This window comes from Panicum virgatum, chromosome 4N, assembly GCF_016808335.1.
Source record: "Panicum virgatum strain AP13 chromosome 4N, P.virgatum_v5, whole genome shotgun sequence".
NCBI classification, from domain to species: Eukaryota; Viridiplantae; Streptophyta; class Magnoliopsida; order Poales; family Poaceae; genus Panicum; species Panicum virgatum.
In genome coordinates, this window is record NC_053148.1 from 1,653,188 (window position 1) to 1,678,963 (window position 25,776).

Sequence of the window (25,776 nt, forward strand, 5' to 3'; positions counted from 1 at the left end):
GACCAATTTTGCGTGGGCCACCTATCCACTGTGTGCGATGCAAATGAAAGAATACATCCCTCATTTTGCCTCGCGTGTTGGAGTCAGGATAGGTAGTCATATTGTCATACTTTCCATCTTTACAGACGTTTCACTATCGTTAATATTTTTTTTATATTGATTGTTGTAAGTCTTTATTATATTTACAAACATATGCAGATACTTATATGCATGTGATCAGGTTGGCTCATCTTGACAATGGCTAACAATTGAAAATGCAATCATGCAGAAAAAAAAAGTCTCCGCTCATTCATCAGAGAACAGGCATGCCCTGCTCATTCTTCAGCACAAATTGTATCGTGAAGGTTTACCAACTGATGACGCAAATCAGGATTCCACTGCAAGACAGGCAAATGCTTCATAGATCGGGTTACAGTTGAAAAGCACGCTGGGATCCCAAATTAAAGCAACACAGACGCACACAAATGTTCGAGACATCATCAATACAACCTAAAACCTCGTGTTGTAATCACAGTATGATACATGTAAAAGCAATGGACTGACCTAAAATAACTCCAGACACAACCAAGAAAGGAAGAATGGGGACCACGTGGCACCCAATCACACCAAACATCTCTCAAGAATACCATCAATAATACAGACGTAAAAGAAGAGCCGATACAAGAAATTTGTACACTGCAAAATCAATTGGTTCTACTTTTAACATCCATGTCCGTGGTGACCAACAGTCCCCCATTCTCACCTTCCAGGTCTCATAGTTGATAATCTACACCGGTTGCAGCTCCTTGGCTCTTCAAGATGTTTTGGTTTGGTTGATCATGTACAACGCTAACTGAACAAATATGATGTTGAATCCGTCAAGCTTCACTTACAGGGCAACCCACCAATCAATTTGAGAGCTGGAACCTTCCTGTTGGTTTCCTCTTTCGCCATCCCTAACAAGTGTTGGGAATATCAGTTACGCTTGCATGTTCCCCCCAGATTTTAATGTGAATAGTTAAGAACTTGAGAAGAATGACTCACAAATATCGCATAGTAGAAGAGCGTGAGTATGGCAAGAGCAACAAAGCCATACTGGAAAACGTTGTACCTGCATATATTTTGTTAAAAATCAGAATGCATTCAAAATTTAATGTAAAACATCAACACACAAAAGCAACTAATTTCACACTTTCATATTAGTCAAGACTTACTTGTAAAGGTACTTAATTCCACGAAGAGATTGCAATGTGTGGCCGAAGATCTCCTGAGCAGCAGTTGCTTGTGCATAGTATGCAAAAGCTGTGGCACAGAACTGAATCACACTGCATAACGAACAGCAAAAAATATGATAAACTAAATGACAGCGATTTTATATCGTAAAAATCAACATTAACTAAAATAGGCAATGCATACTCATGGACGGGTTATGACCTTTTTTACACAAGGAAATAAACTGATCAAATTAACAAAATTCATGCTTATGCAGAAGTCATTTCCATCTTCAGTAACATGCAAGAACACAATAAAACCCAATCCAGGTCCATTCACCATGATAAATTGAGGAACATGCCATTCTGAACATTGCACTATACTAAATATTATGTTCTTTACATATGGAAATTCAAAAATAACCATAGACACAGGGCATGCTACAAGAAATGCAATAAATATCCTTTATACTTCATAACAATTTGTATTACAACAAAACATGTGTGCCTAAAAGAAGGCATTGGTGGGATACCTGATAGAGCAAAGTAGAATGAGTCCAACATTAAACAGGAAGGAGTTCATTAAAGTGCCTCCCCATCTGAAATAAATTGATTGGTTTGTTAACAAGATCCAATAATTAAAACTACAGGAAAGAAGGGATGTTACAGTATATAGGTTAGTTACTTCATCGGATGAATGGTGATGAAAACTAGTTTCAAGCCAAGCATCATCTCCCCAGCGATCACTGCAATAAGGAGATAGAAGCAGAAGAACGCGAAGGCAGCAGTCCCAAGCAGACCTGGCACATAAATCAGAAGAATGATTGGACTATTCTCCTCAGTAGCATAAGTTTACAAGAATGCAAAAAGATCAGTGGATACCCCAAACATCGTCCAACTTTATGAAGACTTCATTCAGGAATGATGATAGAGGAGGATCAATCAGCAAGTATATGACGATATGTGCAACCCAAGCTATCGATATGATTAACCTGCATGCCGAACGCCACTTTCAGCAGAAATCACTTGGGAAAGTGGACTAGATTATGAGAGAAATAGCAATGCAGGACAAAAATTTTACACTCACCCGACAACACCAAATATAAGTTTTGCAATGTACCCGAGGACTGTGAATGCCCAAGTAGTCTCAGCCTGTTTCAGAACAGCTGTCAAGGAGAAACGTTTACACATAAAACATATGACATGAGAATTTATGTTATCTTACCTGTTCTCCTTGAGGATACATCTCCTCCAGAGCCTTCATGTCATCTTCCAGAAGTAATAACTCCTGATGTTTAAAAGTGCGAACTTAGCAGTTAGCGCTGCTAAATACACAAGACAAGTACCATAGAACATTGGGAATAAGGTCTAGTGTAATAATTAGGGACCGATAGCATTCCATATGAACACTACACAAACATAATGAGGCACACATATGGACACAGCTCAATGGGGAACTTTTTAACAGCCAAAACACGAAAATGCAATATGGCTTCTATAACTACTTGTCAGATTATTATTAACCTTTTCTGTTAAGCCAAATATTTGGAATTGATATCTTTATTCTGGTTATGGAGAGATGTGAGTAGGAGTACTGCAAACTGCAAAGTTTCCAATAGCTAAATGGAAGGCAGAGGCCCTCAAGAACCTATGTTGGACCATTACCAAATGAATCGCTAGGTAGCTGATCTCCTGCTCTTAGTTTTTAACACAACTCCTAAAAGGCAGAAGATGGTCTTCTTTTCAAGTGATAGCTAAACATTACCAACGACCAGAAAGATTATGCCATTTGGCTGGAATGCGTACCTTTTCCACAGCCTTCACATTTTTGCGCCATTTCCTGCCCTTGTTCCCGCTTCTCTCTTCTTGGTGAAGGGCTTCAGCTGCTTTCTTCAACTCCCTGGCCTTCTTTCCCAATTCAGTTGCTTCCTGCAGGGCCCATTATTTAAGGACATAATGATATCCAAACAACAGAAAGTTTCAATCACAAGTGGAAGCAAGCGTCCTTTATGACCAAAATGCTTTATGTAATGTGCGCGCACCTTTATATATTGCGAGCGTGTAATAACAGCTTTTGGACGCCGGACAAATGAGAATATAAGTCCTAATGGAAGGCAAGCAATGCCAACACCACCAAATATCTACCAAACAAAAAATATAGTTAGCAAAACAGAAGGCAAAAATGCAAAAACAAACTGACAGCATGACTACATCAGTACTAAATGTTGGAAGAACAAATGGCTCTTATTTCACATACAGTTTACAATGTCTAAAGAAATGACAAGTTTTGAAATAAACTCACGGTGAAAAGCACAGATCCAACGATAGTAGTAAGAGCAACGACATATTCAGGGAAGGTAGCACGCATTGTCCAAGTTGTTAAAGAGCTTGACGGTGCCGTAGAAGCCGCACACTGAAAAGACAAGACAGGAGAGGTAAGTTACAACTAGTCACCAAATCTGTATGCCTAGCAAGGTTTCATTTACCGACCGGACCGGCCAAACCGCCGGGGTCCGGTACCGGTATACCGGTCCGGTTTGACCGGAAACCGGTCGGTACCGGTCGAATTCAAATTTGAATTCAAAAAACTCATTTCAACCGGTTCGTACTGGTATACCGGTCGGTTTGACCGGTTTGAATTCAAATCCAAATTTAAAATCGCATGTGTGACCGGTTTAGAACGGTATACCGGCCGGTTTGACCGGTTTACCAAGTGGGCCTTAATGGGCCGTCTCATTTTTTTCCTTTTCTTTTTTGGTTTAACTTTAAATGCCCGAAAAGTATGTTAAACGAACGAATTTTTGAGAAAATTTGACACCATTAGATTCGTCGCACCTTGAAGTATTTTTAGGAATTTTTCTTTTTTTTGGAATTCAAATTTGAATTTTGAATTTGGGCCGGTTTGGTACCGGCCCAAACCAGAACCGGACCGGTTCCCACCGGTTTTGTAAACCTTGATGCCTAGTAGTCAGATAAAGTGGGAAGGCTGAGAACTATGAATGCTAACAAATAAATGCAGTCAGAGATTAGTGTTCATTTAGCGAGAAAAAAAAAGATTCCATCAACGACTAACCTGACGAGGCAATGAACTGATGCAAGGCTGACCGCTTGACAATCCAGAAAATGAGTTTGGAAATGTCTCGACCGATGAAGACAGGTGCCTGACAGTGAAGTCTACTTTACCAACAAGTCCTGAAGAACCAAAATGGAAATGGGATAAGCCTACTCAGTTAAGCACACGACCTAACAGAATAAAAAATGTTTGACATTGTTGGAACTTAGAAAGCTGACATCTGATAATCTCATAAAATGTGTAACCATATTGATTCCATACTGTTAACAATCTTTAATTCGTGCAATAGAATGTGTATGGAAGGTATGGTTTTCATCAAGGCATGTCCTTACTATGCAATCTTAGTATCTACAAATAGAATAGTATAGGTTATATATATATATAACTGAAAAACCAGACGAGACAAGGTAATCTTTTGCTGCCCATACTAAGAAAATTTCACGTGTAGAGGAATGCCTATCTAATTTCAACAACATATAGTGCAGTTATAAAAAAATTGCATAGTTAGTTCTAAACTAAGCTCAAGAAGCATAGGAAGGATCAGCCTAACAAATTAGCAACAGGACAAACTCAATTCCAGATCTAAGCGGCGCAAGCACTACAGCTGTGATTACTCCTGAAGAAAAGTGATGACTGCTTGAAGATTTCACTCTAATTCAGACCCAAGCGCGAGGAAACACTGGAATCGGACTCAAGATTCAGGCAAAAGATGCCACATTTTTTGAACTGAACTAAAACGGTAATCAAAATCTCACTCCATTCTTCGACAAAACAGAAGAGGATTCCAGGGGGCAGGGGGGATGAGGAAGATTGGATTGATCCGCACGCACCGTACAGGATGCCGAGGACGAGGCCGCAAACCACCGCGGACGCGACGACCCATATGAGCGCGGTCCTGAGCCTCTTCCCCACGGACCTGCAGCAGGCCAGAGAGACGACAGCAGCGCGGATCCAATCAGCGGAAAGCTTCAATCTTTTCGAAGAGTAAGGAAGAGAGGAAAAACCCCATCCCCATTTCTGAAAGAGGACGAGGAGATGCCGCACTTGTCCTGGTCGCCCTCGTAGTAGAACATGGCGAAGGGTATGACGAGGAAGACGAGGACGGCGTCGACGATGTAGACGACGAGCCAGAGCGTCTTCATGGGGAGCGTGAGGTTGCAGGCGCCGTTGTAGACGGCCTTCCGGCAGGCCTGCCGGTTGGCGACGTCGGCGGGGAGCATGAGGATGGAGAGGACGGCGACGGTGAGGCCGAGCACGACGACGAGCTTGGGGAAGTAGGCCTGGTTGGCGTCGTCGGGGTGCTGGTAGTTGACGAGCAGGTAGACGCTGACGAGCAGCACGATCACGCTGACCACCACCGCCACGATCACCAGCGCCAGGTTGAAGTCCCCCATCGCCGCCGGATCTCGGCGGGCGGGCGGTCACTCACTCACTAGGGTTCGGGTTCGCGCGTGGTCCGCCCCCTTGCTCCGGCGCCAGCGGCGGGGGGCACCGCCAGCGGCGGGCGGGATCTGGGCGGCAGCGCCGGGGGAGCGCGCGCGGAGAGGGAGGTGGGGGGAGGGAGGGTGGGAGCTGGGGAGGCAGGGAGCCGAGGAGGCCGCGCCGAGGCGGCGGGTGGGGTGCGGTGGGTTGACGACGCCGATGGGGAAAGGGACGGGGGCGAGACTGAGCAGGGAGGGGGGCAGTGTGGGCTAGGCTGGCGAGCAGCGCGAGGCGGCCGGCCGGCTCGGGCGGTCTGGTTGGTACTTGGGACGCGTACTCCCTGCGTGGCTGGGTACAGCACAGCGGTGCAGGGTCTCGTCCGGAGTTGAGCGGCGGCTCTGCGGTTGGTGATGGCAGGTGAAGGCGTTGCTTTCAGTTCAAGTCTCGGAGATTTCGAGCCCGTTTAGTTGCAAAAACAAAAAAAAATTGGATGTCAAATCGAGACTTTGACCAGATGTCGGGAGGGTTTTTCGGACACTAATTAAAAAATTAATTTCAGAACTCACTTGGAAATCGCAAGACGAATCTTTTGAGGTCTTTGACCGCATCATTAGCACATGCGGGTACTGTAGCACTTATAGCTAATCATGCACTAGTTATGCTCGAAAGATTCGTCTCGTCGTGTACATCCTAACTGTGTAATTAGTTTTATTATTTAATTACATTTAATGCTTCATACATGTGTTCAAAGAGGAGGTGAAAATTTTTGAGTGAAAATTTTTGGCAACTAAACGGGCTTCTTTTCTTCAGATGAATCCTCTCTCTGAGTCTCCCAACGCTTGGTTTAGGTTTATCACATCAGTTGTTCACAACTAAGGTCTCGTTTAGATGCACTCCGTAAAATTTTTGACAGAAAATCTTTTCACATTTAAAATATTAAATATAGGCTAATTATAAAATTAATTGCAGATTCCGTCCGTAAATTGCCAGACGAATTTAATGAGCCTAATTAACCATCATTAGAGCATGTGCACTGTAGCAATTACTGTATCAATTTAGTGTCTAATCATAGCGTAATTAGACTCATTAAATTCGTCTCACAATTTACAAGCAAACTATGCAATTAGTTTTTTATTTCGTTTATATTTAATACCCCATGCATGTAAGATTCTCATACGATATAATAGTTTTTGAATTTTAAATTTTGCATCTAAATAAGGGGTAAATTGCCACCCCTTGTGAACAGCTAGGATCCATGACCCCGGGGCAGATGGCTTTGGGTGTGCCATTGGGGGGCCCTTAGCGGATAGCATAAACAATCATCCCAACGCGGGAATGTCCAGTTTCTCCTTTCCTTGTCTGTTTCAGAACATGTAAACAACGCACAATCATGGGTTTGCAGGTTAGGAGTGCCGGAAGTGCATGTGGGCGGCCGATATAAATCTGCAAGCTTGGATTTAGACTGTTTGTGTGTCTGCATTAGGAGGATTCAGGCGAAAAAGGATCAGTCAGAAAACTCGAAGAATACTCTACCCATGACTCCCACTCACCCCTTGCCTCCTGGATTCTTTACCTCCCTCAGATCATTTACCTTTCTTCCAGGTCAAGCACAACCTTTTCTTTTCACCTTTTTCCCTGAACGAAGATCGTGAACAATGTAGAAAATGCTGACCAATAGGTCCTACAGAACTCAGCTTCTGCTTCGGCCAAATTGAGGCCCTGTTTGGTTCTCTCTGCGCTACTCGTGTTACCAAAAAATCTTACATGCATAAGTACTAAATGAAGTTTATTTGTAAAACTTTTTTTATGGATGGATGTAATTTTTCGCGACGAATCTAATGACGGTAATTAATCGATGATTGGCTACAGTAATACTACAGTAACTAACTTCTAATCGTGCGGTCAAAAGCCTCATTATATTCGTCTCGCAAAGTAGCGCACGAGTTGTGAAGTTAGTTTTGTAAACTGATTTTATTTAGTATCTCTAATTATTAGTCAAAATTTGTGCTGCTAGAGAGAGGGCTAGAGAGGGCCTGATTTGCAGCCTTGCGGATGGGATGGACAGGAACTGACGGGACAGGGGCGGAGACAGGGGGGCGGGCAGGGGCCTGGCCCCCCTATCATCCCCAAATTTACACTGCAAATTTAAATTTTGATTAAATTTTTAGATAAATTTATATGGTTAGCCCCCCTAACAATGAAAAAAACGCCATCCTGGCTCCGCCCCTGTGACGGGACCACCGGTCTGCTTGTCATCGGCGAACTCGCCGGCGGCGTGGCAACTGGCATCCCTGGCAGATGCCGGTGTTCTCCGCACGGGCAACACAGGGTGCAGAGTTGCTCTCCAGTTCAGCCTTCCGTGACTCTTAACTGGGGAGCCGTAATAACTTCGCCGCTCAGAGCTTGAGCCGACCGTGAGACCGGCGTGCAAGGCGGCCGGTCACGAGCCTATCCTATCCACGCATGCATCGTGCATTGAACAAGATCGAAGAAGAAACTAGAAAACCTCGCGGCTTTGCAGCGAGTGGACATTGGATGTACCTGTGGTATAGTAGTTGTTTTGTGTATGATTGAATAAATATTTTTATAAATGATTTGCAGAAGCACTTTGAATTTTGAGAAAATTATCGATCACTTTTTTATTTGCAGACGTTTTAGTTAACCATAGAGATTTGGATTTCTATATTGCTCAGTAGTGATGTTGTAGGTTTTGGAATTTTGAGCAACCTTTATAAATGCTTTTAAATTTTAAGACTTTCATTTGAGTGGGTTTGGGCATGAAGACCTGTTTGATCACTTTTGGTTAAATTGTATGTGTTTGGATAAATTTATAGAATGTATTATTCTAACTAAATAATGCATAAAAGGGAATAATGGAATTTTTGGAATTTTTATCACAATGTTGCTCTTTAAGTCAAACACATGAAAACGAACTCATGTGATTGTTTATGGTTCGAACTAAACTCAAATCCTAACTCAAAAGGAGTTGTATATCATGTAAATGAGTTGTTTACTCTCATCACTTTTGAGGGCTTTTTTAAAATTGCTGCACCAACGATTGGGCCAGTCATGAGTCATCTTAGCATGTTGCCGTCTTGTGGTTGTTGAATATATATATTTCGTAGTACATGCCTCTGTCAAAAGAAAGTTCGTGTAATAGCAAATAATTGTATGTATGGAGGGGAAGCACTATTTATGCACGGGTAAGCTTAAAACAAATGCAGGAACAAATCAATAACAATTGATTAGAACATTCATCTATTTAGTATAATAATTGTAGCTATGAACCGTAAGGATTATATATTTCAACAAATTGGACTATATATTTCAATGATAGTTCAGATTCCTTTTTTTTGTGAGATTCAATCACGTGTACATATATCATGTATGCATCTTATGGGTTTCAGATAAGGTAAATGTAAAGTTTCCATCTTGATATAATTTGCATGTTGGCTAATCACCTAATTTGATGATTGACTGCTAATCACCTCATTTTTTTCCAGTACTCCGGTAGACTAAATTGTCAATGTAAATACAACAAGGGATATTGTAAGCGAACAAACAAAATCATATAAGGTACATGTAAGCAACTCGTCCAAAGTAAATGTACATGTAACACAGAAACTAACCAATACTGCACGAAGTCCCTGAAAACGCACTGCATTTCAGGGTCTCCATTCTCCCCAAGGTTCAATAGAAGATCACATAAGGTATGCTACTAAATAAGTACTTAATATGGATAAAACATGTATAGGATAGGAATTTTCAGTTTATACAAATTGCCCCGCTTTGATAGAAGTAATTTATTTAGCAACTGGTATTGTACGGGAAGCACTACAGGTGAATGTTTCACCTACACATGACAACTATATGTTACCCTTCATCTAATAATTTTAAACATGTAAATGTTTCAATCAAACCATAAGTACTAAACCTTGCACTTGGCAGTCTGACACTGTAAAGGGTAAATCCAACTTCAGATATCTGATTGTTTCATCAAAGTTTGCTGAGAGGAAGATTGTCCAGAATCTTATGATGCGCCTTCATGCTGCACAGGCTCGAGAAATCAGGAGTTCTAGAAAGCTATGAATACCACTTGCTCAGCTCTTTACAATTCCGGGAAAGTTCACACGGTTCTCCCATAGAGATCAATAGATCTTATCTGAAACCTTGGATTGGAATGAGATTCTCTTACGCACAGAAACCTGAACCTGGCAATGGAAAAAAGAAAAGTTCAGTCAAACAGGAGAGATACTAATTACTTCACGAAGTGTGGCATCAGCCAGTAATATAGAACATACCGGAAAGCATTTGCTTCACATCTCTTATCCACTGTAAATGTTTTTCGGAAGAAACGGGTCTCAAATATCTCAGAACTGCGAGTGTCGATTGTATTCCAGGTGGAGCCTCCATCCATGCTCCCTTCAAGAACCCTGTGACATATGCTTGTGAGTTGCAAGTACATCGACTAGTAACTTCGATTAGAAAAATATTGCCCACAACTTCTAGCTCGAAACATGTTTTTCCCTATAATTCTCAAACTAATGATCTTGTCAGCGAAGTTATATTGTCTACAGTTGTAACAAAAGTACCAGAATATGAATGCTGTTATGGCCAAAGTGCAGAACAAAACAGTCTTCTTAAATAAACTTATATTTAAGCGAAAGATGATATCTATACTTAATCTTGTCCGTTTTAGAGGACAATCTAAGTAGAACATATCGAAAGAATAGTATAACTTGTCTTGTAATTTTGTTGTGTTTCAATTCTCATGACCTGAAATAGGCAATCGTAATAAAAATCAGCTTGATCTGCAGAAATAATTTTGAATTGTAACTAAATTGGGAACTTTGGTTGGGCTGACCTAAATACTAGGTATATGTGGAGCCCTATTATGTAATTGAATGCATGCCTATTGTGTTATTATGCAAACTTGTACTGAAATGGTAGATGAAAGTTGAGAAAAGTATCTATTAATCATAATTCTCAGCCCTCAGCACATCAGAGATGACCAACCAATTGTATATCTCAAGTAGACTTTTGTAACCACTGCTGGTCAGACATATTTTTCTAACAAAAGCATGGTCCACATTTCTCATATTTCTACTGAATAGCTTGGTGCAATTAGAAGTATACTCAGGAGGGTCATGGAAACAAGCAAAACTCAGTTAAGAAGGTAAGGATATCATAATTAAATACGTGTAGAGAGAGCGGGCAGCTGAGAGAATGTGGAAGGGACTGTCGATTTGAGAAAGAAATAGTGGCAGGAATCAAATCAGCATAATTTTAACCTTCAATGGTATGTCAACAAACACAACGCAAGCCCCTCTTGTACATTTCATCGAGCATCTGGTGAGCAGCAGCCATTTGATGGCGAGTTCAAGGCAAGCACAACAGAGGCCATGTACGGATCATGTGGGGACCCGTAGTGCAGCGACGGCTTGTCGCCGAGGCAATGGCGCGGCGGCTGCGCGCGGGGTCTGGGCAACGGTGCCAGGCTTGTCCTGTATAGGCACCGGCACACGTTGCCGATCTCCTGGCTGTAGTCGACCCTGCTCACCGCCGTCTTCGCCACCACGTCGTGTAGTGCCACCCAGCCGGCGCCCACCAATACGAGGAGGCCTCCCTCCAGGATGGCCTGGGCCTCGTCGCTCGGCTGGAGCTCGGGGATCTGGCGCGGCGGCAGGTCGATCTGAAGGCGGCGAGCCCACGCCACGCCGTCGCTCTCGAGGGCCCAGATGTCCATGCTAGGCGATCCTAGGGTCACCGTTGAGACGGCGAGCGTCCCTCCCATGTCAAATGCCCGGAGGTGGTGGGTATGGGGGTCGGTCAGCGGAGGCGGCGGGATCCGCCGGAACCTCTCGGATGCCATGTCGAACACGACCATGTCGCCGCTGTCGCCGGACTCGAGGTGGCACGACCAGTGTAGGACCCCACCAAGAGCGACGCTGGCGGACGGGACAGGGTTCCTGCTGCCCCTGGCGACAGGGCTGAGCCGCTGTGGCTCGGCGGCGCCCGTCGAAAGAATGTAGTAGAAATCTTTGCCTTCGGCGGCAACATCGTCGTCAGGTGGCACAGCCTGGCCTATCGGCGGTGGACGACGGCTGTAGTGTTGGCCGATGCAAAGCACGCGGTGCTCGCCGGATGGCTGGTGGAAGTGGAGCCCGGATGCCAGCACCGACATGCACGGATCTGGCACCGCACGACGGCAAGCTGGTCAGCTGCCGTGTCGTCGGGTTGCAGATGAGGAAAGCCCTGTCACGCAGCGCCAGCAGCAGGAGGCCGTCTCGCGAGTCGACGGTGCGCAGCGAACACAGGAAGCGCCGGTACCCCCAGGCGCTGCTGCTGTCAAGAGGGTCGACGCCGGCGAGGATGTTCTTGTCGCCGGATCGGGCCATCCAACAGCCACAGGAATCCCCCGCCTCCTCCCGCGCCCGTCTCCACCGCGACAGCACTCCGCCCCCGCCCGAGCCCCGCCACGCGCTCCGCCCCTTGACTTTGTCGCCGCTCCTGTCTCGCCGCCTTGGTTGACCCGGTGCACGTGCACAGCCCGTGACGCGGCGCACACGCCCGGAGCCGCGCGACGCCGCGGTGGATTGGTGAGGGTAGGTGGCCAGGAAGTGAGTGGAGGCCGGCCGCGCGCGCGCACCAGCGGCCCAAGGGCGCGGCGAAGCTCACCAGCCAAGCGCAGCGTCGGGAGCGCGGTGAGGAGACAGGGCGACGACGTCCGGTGGCGGGCCACGATGGAGCTTTGCCGAGAGGACCTGCGGAAGGGGAATCGACCGGGTAAGTACCGGAATCGGTCGAGGAGAGGAAGGGAAAGCTCTTCTGTAAGGAATTGAAGGGAGCCTCACCGGAGACGATGAATCGAGGGTGGCCGGCGGTGGGAAAGAAGGTGGCGGCTGTGGCAGGAGCAGCACCACATCGGCACGGCGGCACACCTCGCCGCCGGAGGCTGGAGCTCCTGCGGCCGGCGGCGGGAGTAGACCGCGAGGAAGGCGGGGCAGATGGTGTCGCGGAGCCAGCGGAGCGTGTGGCGGCGGGCGGCGGCTGGCTCGTGGGCGCGCGGCGGTGGCCGGCGGGAGGTGCGGTGGACTGCGGGTTGATTTCGAAAAAGTTTAGGGGTTTATTAGAAACAATTTCTCAGAGAAGAGTGTGGACGGCGGGTTGTATTTCGAGAAAGTTCGAGGACTTTGGTGCAAAATGACTGAAAAACACTAAGATCCGGGCCGTTCGTCCACCCGATCGGACGGCCGGGAGCGGCTGGCGACGTGGCGCGCTCCCAGGCCAGGGAATTGGCCAGGAATCGTAGGGTGAGATTGGGAGTATTCTTCTAGTATAGAGTGAAGAAAAAAAAGGTAAAAAAAAATCAAGAAACTAGGAGCTCATAGAATGGCATCATGAAACAGGCCCATCGCACCGAGCTCATGGGCCGAGAACTAATAACAGCCCACAATCCTCGCAAAAGAAAAAAAAACAGCCCACAACCATAGCGTTAGCAGCACCAAGCCCACGAAAGCCAACTACTACAGTCCACAGACCATCCAACGGTTGGAAACCGCGATCCGACGGCTGCGGAAGCTCTCGTCGCGCCGCCGCCTCCCACCTGTCCGTTGCACAAGGACAGCCGCCAGGCACTCTGCCCCCTCTCTGCTCTCCCTCCGAATCCCTTAAACCCTAGCAGCGGCGCCCGCCACCGCGAGGGCGCTGTCGACGACGACGACGAGGAGGAGGAGCGCGGGATAGGGCTCCGGCGTCCGCTCTGAGCATGGCGGCGAGCCATGGCGCGGGGACGCTCAAGTCCACCTCCATCAACGGGGTCAAGCTCTACTCGCTCACCGGCAACCGCTACGTCGCCCCCTGGGTTCTCGCAAAGAAGAAGCGCGCGCTCCGCAAGGACAAAGGTGCCTCCCCACACCTCCGCCCCGCGAGTGTTCGTCATTGGTGGGGGGATTAGCGCGGGAAGTTTTGCGATCGTTGTTGATTAATCAATGGCGCCGCTTGTTTTGTTATCTGGTTTTAGAGTATCAGCGGAGGTTGGATTTGATCCATGACCTGAGGTTTGAGACTGCCACCACCAAGATCAAGTTGACGCCTGATGACCAGTACGTGATCGCCTCAGGTGTGTTTACCTTAATGGCTATGGTTAGCTTAACATGTTCGTAGGTAATGTAGCATACTTATGTATCTTATGTGCTATATAGGTATCTACCCCCCACAAGTTAAAGTCTATGAGTTGAAGGAATTGTCTATGAAGTTTGAGAGGCACATGATTTCAGAAATTATAAATTTCCAGGTACCACTAGTGAAGCACATTTTTTTTTACTATTGAACAATGCCTTGTCATACACCATTCCAGAATTTACAGATTTGTTTGTTGATCATAGTTGATAATTCATCATTATCATGCAGTTGGCTGCTTTGATAATTAATTGATTTCCATGAGGTTTGTAGCTGTTCAATTTATATTTATGCTCGACTTATTCTGGTCATTCTACTGTTTACCTTTTGACCACACAATTCCTCTGTGAGCCCATTCCATTAATTTTGGTGGGATGACTCCATCCCTCATGCTTATACTAATCATCGACTTGTGAGGGATGCATTTCCACAAACCAAAAACCCCATAACTTCATTGGCCTATCATTCCTAATTCCTTCATGTTCTTTGTCGATTGTTTTGTCATAACCACATTCTTTTTCTGCACCCGACACTACTCGGGATTCGGGAATATAGTGGTGATTTTCAATTTCCCTATAAACATGGAATTTATACATTGAGGAATGGCAAAGGAGAAACATGGCTTGTTATCTAGTGCAAGGGAGAAAAACTGCTGAAAATTTCCTAATATGCTTAGGGATGCTCACCTTTGTTCCCTAACGAGTTTGCTTGTTTCTTTCTTCAGATCCTTGGTGATGACTATTCCAAACTCGCGTTTTTGTGTGCTGATCGTTCTGTAAATCTGCATGCAAAGTATGGAAGCCATTATAGTTTGAGAATTCCAAGGTTAGAATGATTGCTAGCATACTTTTATTTCATATATGACTCAGTCTTATCTATGTACTAGTGGTTATGCACGTGCCCAGGCACGTGTTTATTTAGTGGTTTTGCACATTTCGAGTCCCATGTTTTAAAACTAATTCTATATAACTCTACGGAGCTACATAATATACTCTATGGTGTAAGAGTTCCGCCAAGTAGACAAATCAATCAAGAATATAGAAATCACAAATTTAACTTCAACAAAATAAAATTAATAATTAATAACAATAATAATGTAGTATAAGACCTTGTCTCAATCCATTAATGTTGATTATTGATTGACATGGAAATTAATAACAAAGTATGGAAGCCATTATAGTTTGAGAATTCCAAGGTTAGAATGACTGCTAGCATACTTTTATTTCATATATGACTCAGTCTTATCTATGTATTTGTCATCTAGTTCCACACGCTGCGCAGTCATAACATATGCTTGTCACCTATGTGGGTATCTTTAGGAAAATATTAGTTGTTTTAGCATTGAAGAATAATCTATATTGAGTTAATACATAGTGTATTTGTTCTTGAACCTTGAGTCTAAACAGAGAAGTCTGTTGTTTGATGAATATTAGAGAATCAATAAAAAAAAGTTATAGACATGCTTCATCCAAATTTCAATCTTACATATTTTGAATGTCCATAATGATTTAATTGACAGAATGGGAAGGGATATGGCCTACGATTGCTGGTCTTGCGACTTGCTATGCGCTGCTTCATCACCAGATTTGTACAGAATCAACTTAGAGCAGGTCTACTTTCAGTACTTAGTTATTCATGTATTTGATTAGTTCGTTTATCTGTTAGTGACTAAGCAAAATATCATATTTGTAATTTTATTTGATGCCTAATGCAGAATTAAGGTTCTCATAAAACTTAAGCAGATCATTTTGAATGGAGTTCCACCTAGCTATATTACTTACATCCTATTTGATTTTGGTGATATTAATTCTGGCTATGAATACACTAAATACACATTCCTTCTGTTGTTTTAAATAGTACACACAACCATAATGATTGCTTTTTTTCTTGTTATTTGCTTTCAGTCTTGCTAGATCAAATACTTATTTGCACATTTTATATGCACTTCTTGCAGGGACGTTTCCTTGCTGCTCTTTCATCCCAATCGCCTGCAATAAATGCAGTTACACGAAGGTAGTCACTCTTTATTGACTTTACATGTCTTTCAATTGACATGAATATCAGGTATTGTTAACTTCTCAATTTTCTTCGTGCTCACAGTAAGGTCCATGGGCTTGTCGCTTGTGGTGGTGAGAATGGTGCGGTTGAGTGCTTTGATATGAGGAAAAGGTCTTCTGTTGGCAGAATTAATATTCCAGCTGTTTCTTCTGAAGATTATGATCAGGTATCAGTTTATTTCTTTAATAGCAAGTAATACACTGATGTTTTTTTTTGGCAACTGGGTCTTAAGTTTGAAACTGCAGGAGGTCACATCTTTGCAATTTGATGAAGATCAAGGATACCTTATGGCAGTAGGGAGCAGTACAGGAAAGGTAGGGTTTGTCATTACGTGATTTCTTGTTTGATTTCGCCTTTTCAATGTCCTGCTCTGAATTTATGCAAATAACATTTCTTCTATTCCGCACTACTGATTATGGTAGCTACTCTCTCCATCCCAAAATAAAGGTATACATGTATTTCAATATTCAATATTCATAGTCTTCCCAACAATTAGTCTACCAATATGAAAAAAATGCCACAAAAGTGGTTATGTTTTACATTTTAAAGTACTTTCTAATGATCAACCCATTATTGCCTTGAACGGGATAGGAGAAATTAGTGGTCAAAGTATACTCTTGTAGACTGTGCCAGTTCAAGCGATTCCTTATATTGTGGGATGGAGGGAGTACATGGTTTGTCCTTCTGTAATTTCAGCCAAAATTCTGCCATGATAATAGTGGAAGCAGTTTATATGCTACTGCATGTTTGGTACTATTGCAGTGTCCATCAGTTGGATAAGAAAATTTCTTGTGTAACAGACTAATAACTTTTGCTAAAGGAGTAAAAAGGATTAAGAATTGTACTAGCAGTTTATATGCTATCATGCAATTTTCCTTTGTGAGGTCTGCCTTGTTGCTTGTTGGTGATTAAGAATTTGGCTTGGTCATCTGAGCTGTTATAGGTCCACGTGCTGGAACCATGACCTATGCTATCAGTCCGCTTTACTATTACTTCTACTGCTAATTCCTCTCTTTGCCTTTTAATTCTTTTTTGGGGCTCATGTTGGGTTTCTTCTGAAGTCAACCCCAACTCAATTTCGGGGATAAAAGACTAAGTTGTTGTTGTTGATCATCTGAGCTGTTATTGGTAATTCAGGCAATAGTTGCCCAGGCCGTCCTACTTGAGCTGAATATCCAACACAGAACTGGAAACTTTAGGGTTTGTTTGGATATTTTGCTAGAACCGATCTAGTCTTGCCTAGCCAGGTTTCGTGTTTGGAACTGCCAAAAAATCCACGGGCAAGCTAGCATATACGGACAAGGAAAACTTTGCCCAGCGCTGAGAACCAACAGTCTGCTCTTAATTGTCAAGGCAAAATTGGCCCGGGGACACCGTTAAAACGTGGAATTTCCCACAGCACACCAAAAAAAGATGTCTTTGCCACACCACACTATATCGTGGCACTGCAGAGCCCGCTAGTGTGCCCCTCCTCCCTCCACTCCCGATCTCGCCGCCGTGGACATCGACAAGATGGACATCGACCTCGATGATGCCGGCGCCGACATCGATTCTCCCTTGTCCGCCCCCTCCGCCTCCCGCTCCCTCCCGGCCCCTCAGCTCCGGTTCCGGCGGCGGCTATCCCCGAAAGCGCAAGAACCAGCGCCACAAGCCGGCTGCGGCCCCACAGGTCGCGCCATCGCTGCTCCTGTGGGCGCTCTCCCTGCTCGCTGACGCCATGGGGTGGCTGCCGCTCTGGGCCCACCCAGATACGCTGCAGTCACTCGTCGAATGTAGATGTGGAGGGGTAAGGGTATACTTGTCTTTTATAGGAGTGTTGATACCTCTTTGAGGGGGATATATTATTATATGAGTCGACATTATTTTTTACTGGTCTGTGGCAAAAGCCGCCTTTTTTGAGTGTCCTATGGCTAATTTTGCCTATCATCAGAATGACTGTCATTAAGCAAATATTGTATAACTTCCTGTCTGGCTTGACAGAACTAAATGACAAGTGCAAGTGTGGGTTAGATCAGATGTGCTAGTTTGTCCAGCCAAGCATAGCAAGACTCGGCTGAAAATCCAGATGTGTTTTTCCTTTTGACGACAGATTGAGTACTCAGATAATTGACCTTGTTTAGTCTGTGCATCATCTAGTTTTGCTTTCAAAGAAACTACTGTTACATAAAACAAAACTGCATATGGATGTTTTATGCTTTACCACCTCTAATTTACTCAGTATGGCTGTTTTATGTTACAGCAGTGTACAACAACAACAACAACATAGCCTTTTTTCCCAAGCAAGTTGGGGTAGGCTAGAGATGAAACCCAAAAGAAATAAGTTCAAGGTTCAGGCACATTGATAGCTAGTCTCCAAGCGCTCCTATCCAAAGCTATCTCTTTAGAAATATTCCAATCCTTAAGGTCTCTCTTAACCGACTCATCCCACGTCAGTTTAGGTCTACCTCTACCCCTCTTTACATTATCGACCCGCTCAAGAACCCCATTACGCACCGGCGCCTCAGGAGACCTTCGTTGGACATGTCCAAACCATCTCAGCCGATGCTGGGTAAGTTTCTCCTCAATTGGTGCCACCCCGACCCTATCCCGAATAAATTCGTTCCGGACTCTATCCCTCCTTGTGTGCCCGCAAAACCACCGCAACATCCTCATCTCTGCTACACTCAGTTGCTTGACATGTCGCCTTTTTGTAGGCCAACATTCAGCACCGTATAACATCGCTGGACGAATTGCTGTCCTATAGAATTTGCCTTTTAGCTTTTGTGCCACCCTCTTGTCACAAATGATGCCAGAAACTTGCCGCCATTTCAACCAGCCAGCTGAAATTCTATGCCTAACATCTTCATCAATGTCGCAATCCTTTTGTAGCACCGATCCTAAATACCGAAAAATATCCTTCTGGACCACCACTTGCCCATCTAGACTAACGTCTCCCCCCTCATGCCTAGTCGCGCTGAAATCGCATATCATGTACTCGGTCTTGGTCCTACTAAGTCTGAACCCTTTCGACTCTAACGTGCGTCTCCACAGCTCTAACTTTCTATTAACCCCTGCCCTACTCTCATCAACTAGTCGATCTGTCCCATCCTTAATGCATTTGATATTGTTGATGTCCCTTGTCTTCCGCTCGCGGATCGTAGCCATCCTATAAATGTCCTTCTCCCCTTCTTTCGTGCCTAGCCGCTGATACAGGTCATCATACGCCTTACCCTTTGCTACACTCAGCTCGCTTTGCAACCCTCTTCGTTAATTTATAGCCCTCGATGTTGGCTGCACTCTTGTCAAGGTGGAGGCGCTTGACATGGTTTTCACGACGTCGCCTAGGCGTCGCCTCGCCTTGGCGTCCAGGCGAGCTTCAGATTGGGGCGTCTCCTCCGCCACGCCCGTCGTTCGTATGGCGTCGCCTCGCGCGCCAAGGCGTCGGGAGGACGCCACACGGAGGGTAAGGCGGTCGCGCGCGGGAAATCGCGTGCCTATACTCCCGCGCGGGCCGCCGCATCGCTTCAGCGCGGGAAGGGAGAGAGAGCGGAGGAAAGAGAAGAGAGGGGAGGGGGGAGAGAACAAGACGAACCTGGAATTCGGCGGCGCGCCGCCGGCATCCAGCTCGCCGTCCGCCCGTCCGCCGATTCTGCTCCGGCCGTCCGCACATCCGCCTCTGCTCTGGCCGTCCCCCTCTGCTCCGGCCATCCGCCAGTCTGCGGATTGAAGCCCGAGCCCGATCTGCTCCGCCCGTCGCCCCTTCCGCCGATTGACGCTGCAGATCGGCTCCCGCGCCACCATCCTCTGCTGTTACTCCACACCTCTCCATCCTCTGCTGCTGCTCCTGAGCCCGACCTGCGCTCCGCCCTGCTGCCGATTGAAGCCTCCACCTGCAGATTGACGCCTCCATCGATTCGTGGCTGCTTCCTTCCTCTGCTCTGCCTCTCTGCCAACGCCCTTCCTTCACGTCAGCCAGAGGTATGTCTTCCCCCCCTTCTTTGCTTTTCGTTCATGCTACTTGCTGCTGGCTGCTTGCTGCTTGCTATGTGCTAGTGCAATGTGCTCTGCTCAGTGCTCTGTTTTTTGAACTCATGTAGCTTGCTGCTTGGGAGAAGAAGAAAAGAGAAGTCAGGCTCAGGCCATCAAGAAGGTATTTCAGTTGATCCACATCCATATTTATTCAATTAATCATATTACAAAAATATTTAACTTGCTGTTACAAGGAACAAGGGCAACTGGAAGTGGGAGGATGTCTGCTACATGGGCTCCAAAACTTGCAGCAACAAGGTATGTTTCTATCACTCCATCTAGGTTAAGGTATGTGTATGGCGTTGCCTCGCCGCACGCCATACTCACCTAGGCGTCTGGAAGGGGGTGAGTCGCCTCGCCTCGCCTTACCGCCGTAAAAACCATGGTGCTTGAAACACTCCTTCTTAATAGCCCTTTGCACCTCGCCGTTCCACCACCAGGTGTCTTTCCCCTCTTGTGTGCCTCCCCTACTCACGCCAAACACCTCTGAGGCCACATTCCGAACACATGTTGCCATCTTTAGCCACATGTCATCTGCGTCTTCTCCTTCTTCCCAAGGCCCCTCACCTAGCATCCTTTCCTTAAACGCTTGTGCCGCTTCCCCTCTAAGCTTCCACCACTTTGTTCTCGCAATCTTGGCACGTTTGTCCCAGTGGACACTACCCGAAAACGAAAGTCCGCCACCACAAGCTTGTGTTGAGGGACAACACACTCCCCAGGTATCACCTTACAATCTAAGCAATCACGTCTATCCTCCCTCCTAGCAAGGATAAAGTCGATCTGGCTCGAGTGTTGTCCACTACGAAACGTCACAAGATGGGATTCTCTCTTCTTAAACACGGTATTCGCTATCAACAAGTCGTAGGCTAACGCGAAGTTCAACACATCCTCCCCCTCTTGACTCCTGCTACCATACCCAAAACCCCCGTGCACTCGCTCGAACCCTACATTAGTCGCACCCACATGGCCGTTGAGATCTCCTCCTATGAAGAGTTTCTCGCTGGTGGGCACGGTACTAACCATGCTATCTAGATCTTCCCAGAACTGCATCTTGGTGCTCTCACTAAGGCCTACCTGAGGGGCATAGGCACTGATCACATTCAAAACCGAATCTCCAACTACCAACCGGATTAGGATAATCCGGTCGCCTTGCCTTCTAACCTCTACGACTCCATCCTTAAGGCTCCTATCAATCAAGATGCCTACACCATTCCTACCCGGAGTTGCTCCCGTGTACCAAAGCTTGAAGCCAGTATTCTCAACCTCCTCCGCCTTCTGGCCCTTCCATTTAGTCTCCTGAACGCATAGAATATTTACACGCCTCCTAATTGCTGCATCAACTAGCTCTCGCAACTTACCCGTTAGGGACCCTACGTTCCAGCTACCTATATGAATCCTAGTTGGCTCGGCTAGCTTCCTTACCCTTCGCACCCGTCGAGGGAAGTGCGAAGACCCTTACTCATTTTTCACTACACCCGGGCGTAGATGTAGCGCGCTATTCAGGTGACGACCCGACCCTTGCTCACTTATCATCGTACCCAGGTCACGATACGACGCGCCCTTGGGGGGATGGCAGTGTGCAGTTTGATAATCTTGTTTTGTTTACAATTTATATATCTTTATGCGTACAAAAACAAGATATTTATCATTTAATTACATCTTCATGACAACCAAGTCTTTAAAAATATGATATATTAAATACACAAACACTTTTGTGATTTTCTGCAGATATCAATATATGATTTGCGCATGTCTTCTCCTCTGCGAGTTAAGGATCACATGTAAGTTCTGTATTTCTTCCTCATATGAAGAATTCTCAATTGGTGCTCATCAAAAGTTGATTAAACCATTTTCATAGGAATTTCATCTCGCTAGATGGGGATTTCCTACTTTATTTGTTCATTACAAACGGAGTCATACCTTTTCTGATTACCCCTTTTCTCATATCCATGTCATTCTGGCCACATTCCACCCTTTTTTTTCAATTCTATTATAGAACTCGCACACCTATTATAAGGTTTTTGAAACTGTATATTCACTATTCTGGATCTTGCAACTCTGAATACCTGTACCTCTATTGCATACGAAATGTAATCGATAGTCGAATAATTCTTGAGTTATATTGTACTTTTCGCTGACCATGTCGTTAATGTTGTTTTCTATTTCAGGTACGGTAGTCCAATACTAAATATCAAGTGGCACCAGACACTTAATTCTACTGAACCTAAACTTATCACCGCTGATAAGCACATAGTGAGAGTTTGGGATCCTAATACGGTGAGTTCAGTCATTTCCAAAACTTTTGTCTTTTTATTTCATGGGTGCTCGCACAACCACATCAATGTTGATACGAGTTTGAAGCGAACTAAGACTAACATTCTATTTTAATGCAATGATAACACAACGATAAGAACGCTGACCTTTTTTATATAGTTCTATCCTTGCTTGACCAGTTGACCCTTGCTTTTAACTCAGTTTATGGACTTGGGAACTCACGTTTCTTAGATAAGCCAAATAGTGTGATTTTAGAAATCAACGTTCATGCCAAGGGATGCTTCGAAAGATGTATGACCTTTTGAACTATGATCATAATATGCCATGCTATTTTAAATAACAACAATATTCATGGGCTGCCGTAGTCCATCATTAACTTCATAGTTAATTAACTTAATATTTCTTTGGTGGAATTCATTTCTTTATGAATTTCCAATACAGTTTCATGGTTTGATGTTCTTTGATGGGTGATGGCTTCAATCTTTTTTGCAGGGAAGTAACATGACTAGCATTGAACCCGATGGTGGTGCTATCAATGATGTCTGCATCTTCCGGAACAGTGGTTTAATGCTATTAGCTCTGGATAATAGCCAGATACCTGCCCACTTTATTCCTGCACTTGGCCCTGCTCCAAAGTGGTGCTCACATCTTGATAACCTAACTGTGCGTAAAACTACTTCAATCGATTTGTGGTGATTTTTTTTTGGGTAATATTTGGCTAAACATTTTGTTCTTTGCATCACTTCTTATATAGGAGGAGATGGAAGAGAAACCAGATAGCACGGTGTATGATGAGTACAAGTTTCTGACTAAGGAAGAGATGGAGCGACTGAATCTTACTCAATACATTGGCACCAATGCTGTAAGAGTACATTTACATGGATTTATCGTACGTTATGAACTATATAAGAAGGTAAACTGGTTTCTCGCATACATATTTTGAGTTCTTTTTTCATTAGAATGTTTATATATGTATTTAGTTTTTTTATGGGTTTATATATTATTGTGCTCTAATGTACATTAACTAGGAAACTGAAATAGATTTGTTTTGTACCTTGAAGGACATTTTTCTTTTGTGAATGTACTAGTTTGTTCTTCACTTCTTTGTAATATGAGTCTCTGTTGAATACTGGCCGAGTACAGCCAAGATCTAATCTAATTCTTGAAATCACTTGAATGGAAAGCTCATAAATGCATTGGATGATTTAAGTGCATGGGTGTCCTTAAGTTGTACTCTCAAGTACTGCTACATGTACAGTTATTTATCTAACTGTATAGTTGAACTTCATCATGGACTGTAGTTTGTTTCTGTCATGTATTTAGTATTTACTAGTATTCTATTTCTTTGCAGCAACGGAGAGAAGTTGATCCTGTTGAGCATGCGGCTCTTATAGAAGAGATGAAGAAAAAGAAAATAGATGCCCAGAGAAAATCTCGAATAACAGTATGTTTGGTCACCTGCTTATTTGTATTATAGGCTCAATATCACAACCCTGATAAACATCATTTGTCTCTTTTTTTTTCTCATGCAGCAAGTTGTCAAGATACCAAAGGTTAATAGGCAGCTTTTGGACAGTATAATCGAAGAGGAAAGAAATGCTGATATGGAGAATGCTGATAAATCAAGTAAGAAGAAGAGGGAAAGAAGACTTAAAGGTTATAAGGATCTATTAGAAGATGAACGGTTCAAAGAAATGTTTGAGAATAAGGTGGGGACTCTACTTGCTGTTAGATTAGATTGTAGATGGGTTAGTGCTGTCCTTTTTTCTCAGTAATGTATGGCATATTTTAATCTGCTAGTAGTATACGAAAATAAATTCCAATACATACTTCATCCATTTACCTTGATTTTTACCTGACTTGTGCTTCCCAAATGCTTGTGTGGTGATACATCTGTTTCTTGTAGCATGTGAATCTTCTGGGTCCACATTCTTGCTAGTGTTTATGATAACCTATGTCCCTTGGAGCTGTGTTTAGAGTATTCCTTTTGTTTCTTATCCACAGCTACCTGTCTACGAGAATTGAATGTGGAGAGATTTCAGCTGTAAATAGATATATTGCGTATCTAGCCTCTTATGGTGTCCCACTACAGCTTGAATCTTGACCTACTCATGATCTTTAATCCTTTATGATTTTGTAAGCTAAGTAATGCTAAATTATCAATGTTAATTGATTTCTAACTCCATTGATCTTATGAGCGAGCAGGATTTCCAAATTGATGAACAATCAAAAGAATATCTTGCACTTCATCCTCAAGCGGCTACAAAAGAGCCACGCTTAATTGAAGAGCATTTTGAGAGTGTTAGTGAAGATGAGAAACAATCAGATGCTAGTGCATCTGATGCATCAGGAATGTCCGATAGTGACAATGACATGCATAATTCAAAGCGTATAAGGTAAGCTACATCATTTTGCTAAATTGAACATGTGACACGAAGTTTTCGGATTTTATTTTGTGCAAACTGTGCATATGTACTAATGGGGCATGATGCCCACAAGGTGCAATTGTTATTCTTAACTATCCCATTTGATGCATATTTTTTATTTTTTAAGCTGTAGGAGAGCAAATTTAAGCTCTATCTCTTATATAAACATCTGTCTTGCTTCAAGGTTGTGCATTTCTAAACCGATTGGCTCATGGCTTCTTATTGCACTTTTAAACTCAGTGGCTCTTCCTTCCTACTGCACTTGTAAAATAAGGGGCTAGGCTATTAAGTTGCACTTGGATGTGCATTCTATTCTACTTGTACATCAAAGATGTGCTCATTGCTTTCTATGTTTCAGGTTATACGAAGTCAAGGATGAACGACACGCTGAAGCATTTCTGAGCAGTGTCTCCCTATCTAATGAGGATGCTGTTCCCCTAGAGGATAGGATAGCCGCTCTGGAAAAGAAACAGAACTCCAAAGCACTTGATGCAGTCAAGTACGGCCCTGGTGGTTCAAGAGAGATCTCATTCATCTCTAGAAGTGGAAGAAGGCACAAGGAAGAATTGCCTAGCGATGATGAAGGACCAAAGGATTTCAAGAGGAGAGGCGTACAGTCCCTGGGGTTGAAGCAGGGCAAAGCTGAGTTCTATATGTTTGGTGGAAATCGTGGCAGAGGAAGGGGTGGCGCCAGAGGGAGAGGTGGTCGTGGGAGAGGCGGCAGGGGCAGGGGCAGAGGATGAGCTCCGATTTGGTCTCGAGACGATTCTGGTAAACATAGAAATGGGGATATTTCCCCTGAGTTATTCACACAAGTGTAAAATGTGCTGAGATGTTGTAGTCCATTACAAGAGTACAAACTGACCGCATCCTGGTACTCGTGGGGACTCAAAAAGTGTTTCCCTCTACAATAGGCAAGAGCTATAGCGGTGTGTACGGTGCTTCAAAATTTTGTAGTTAGAGAAGTTTGTAAGATAATTTAATTCCTCTTCTGGTCCATCTTGTAATGGATTTGCCTCGTAAAAGAGATGCACTGTGTTGTGTTTGCTAAATTGGCGCTTGGACAAGTGTGTGCTGGAAGCTGGACTTCTGGGGTATGATATAACGTTGGATTTATTTTACTAGGTGATGGAACAATTTTGGC

At 44.3% G+C, this 25,776-nt stretch overlaps 2 protein-coding genes across 2 annotated transcripts; one reads left to right on the plus strand and one right to left on the minus strand.

Annotated features, from left to right (window-relative positions):
* Positions 1-372: 372 nt before the first annotated feature.
* LOC120669905 (LIMR family protein Os06g0128200-like) lies at positions 373-5,924 on the minus strand. Its single transcript, XM_039949803.1, has 14 exons — positions 5,308-5,924; positions 5,094-5,179; positions 4,264-4,382; positions 3,493-3,603; positions 3,233-3,331; positions 2,997-3,119; positions 2,416-2,478; positions 2,278-2,342; positions 2,073-2,182; positions 1,876-1,990; positions 1,724-1,789; positions 1,194-1,304; positions 1,024-1,090; positions 373-935 (listed from the first exon to the last, which is right to left on the minus strand). The coding sequence occupies exons 1-14, from the start codon at positions 5,655-5,657 to the stop codon at positions 888-890; spliced, it is 1,533 nt and encodes a 510-aa protein (XP_039805737.1). The 5' UTR covers positions 5,658-5,924; the 3' UTR covers positions 373-887.
* A 7,377-nt stretch (positions 5,925-13,301) lies between these two features.
* LOC120669875 (nucleolar protein 10-like) lies at positions 13,302-25,775 on the plus strand. Its single transcript, XM_039949755.1, has 16 exons — positions 13,302-13,589; positions 13,709-13,807; positions 13,890-13,981; positions 14,591-14,691; positions 15,386-15,476; positions 15,821-15,879; positions 15,967-16,090; positions 16,170-16,238; positions 21,661-21,713; positions 22,101-22,209; positions 22,699-22,869; positions 22,961-23,119; positions 23,558-23,650; positions 23,739-23,915; positions 24,412-24,602; positions 24,991-25,775. The coding sequence occupies exons 1-16, from the start codon at positions 13,454-13,456 to the stop codon at positions 25,373-25,375; spliced, it is 2,109 nt and encodes a 702-aa protein (XP_039805689.1). The 5' UTR covers positions 13,302-13,453; the 3' UTR covers positions 25,376-25,775.
* The last annotated feature ends 1 nt before the right edge of the window (position 25,776 follows it).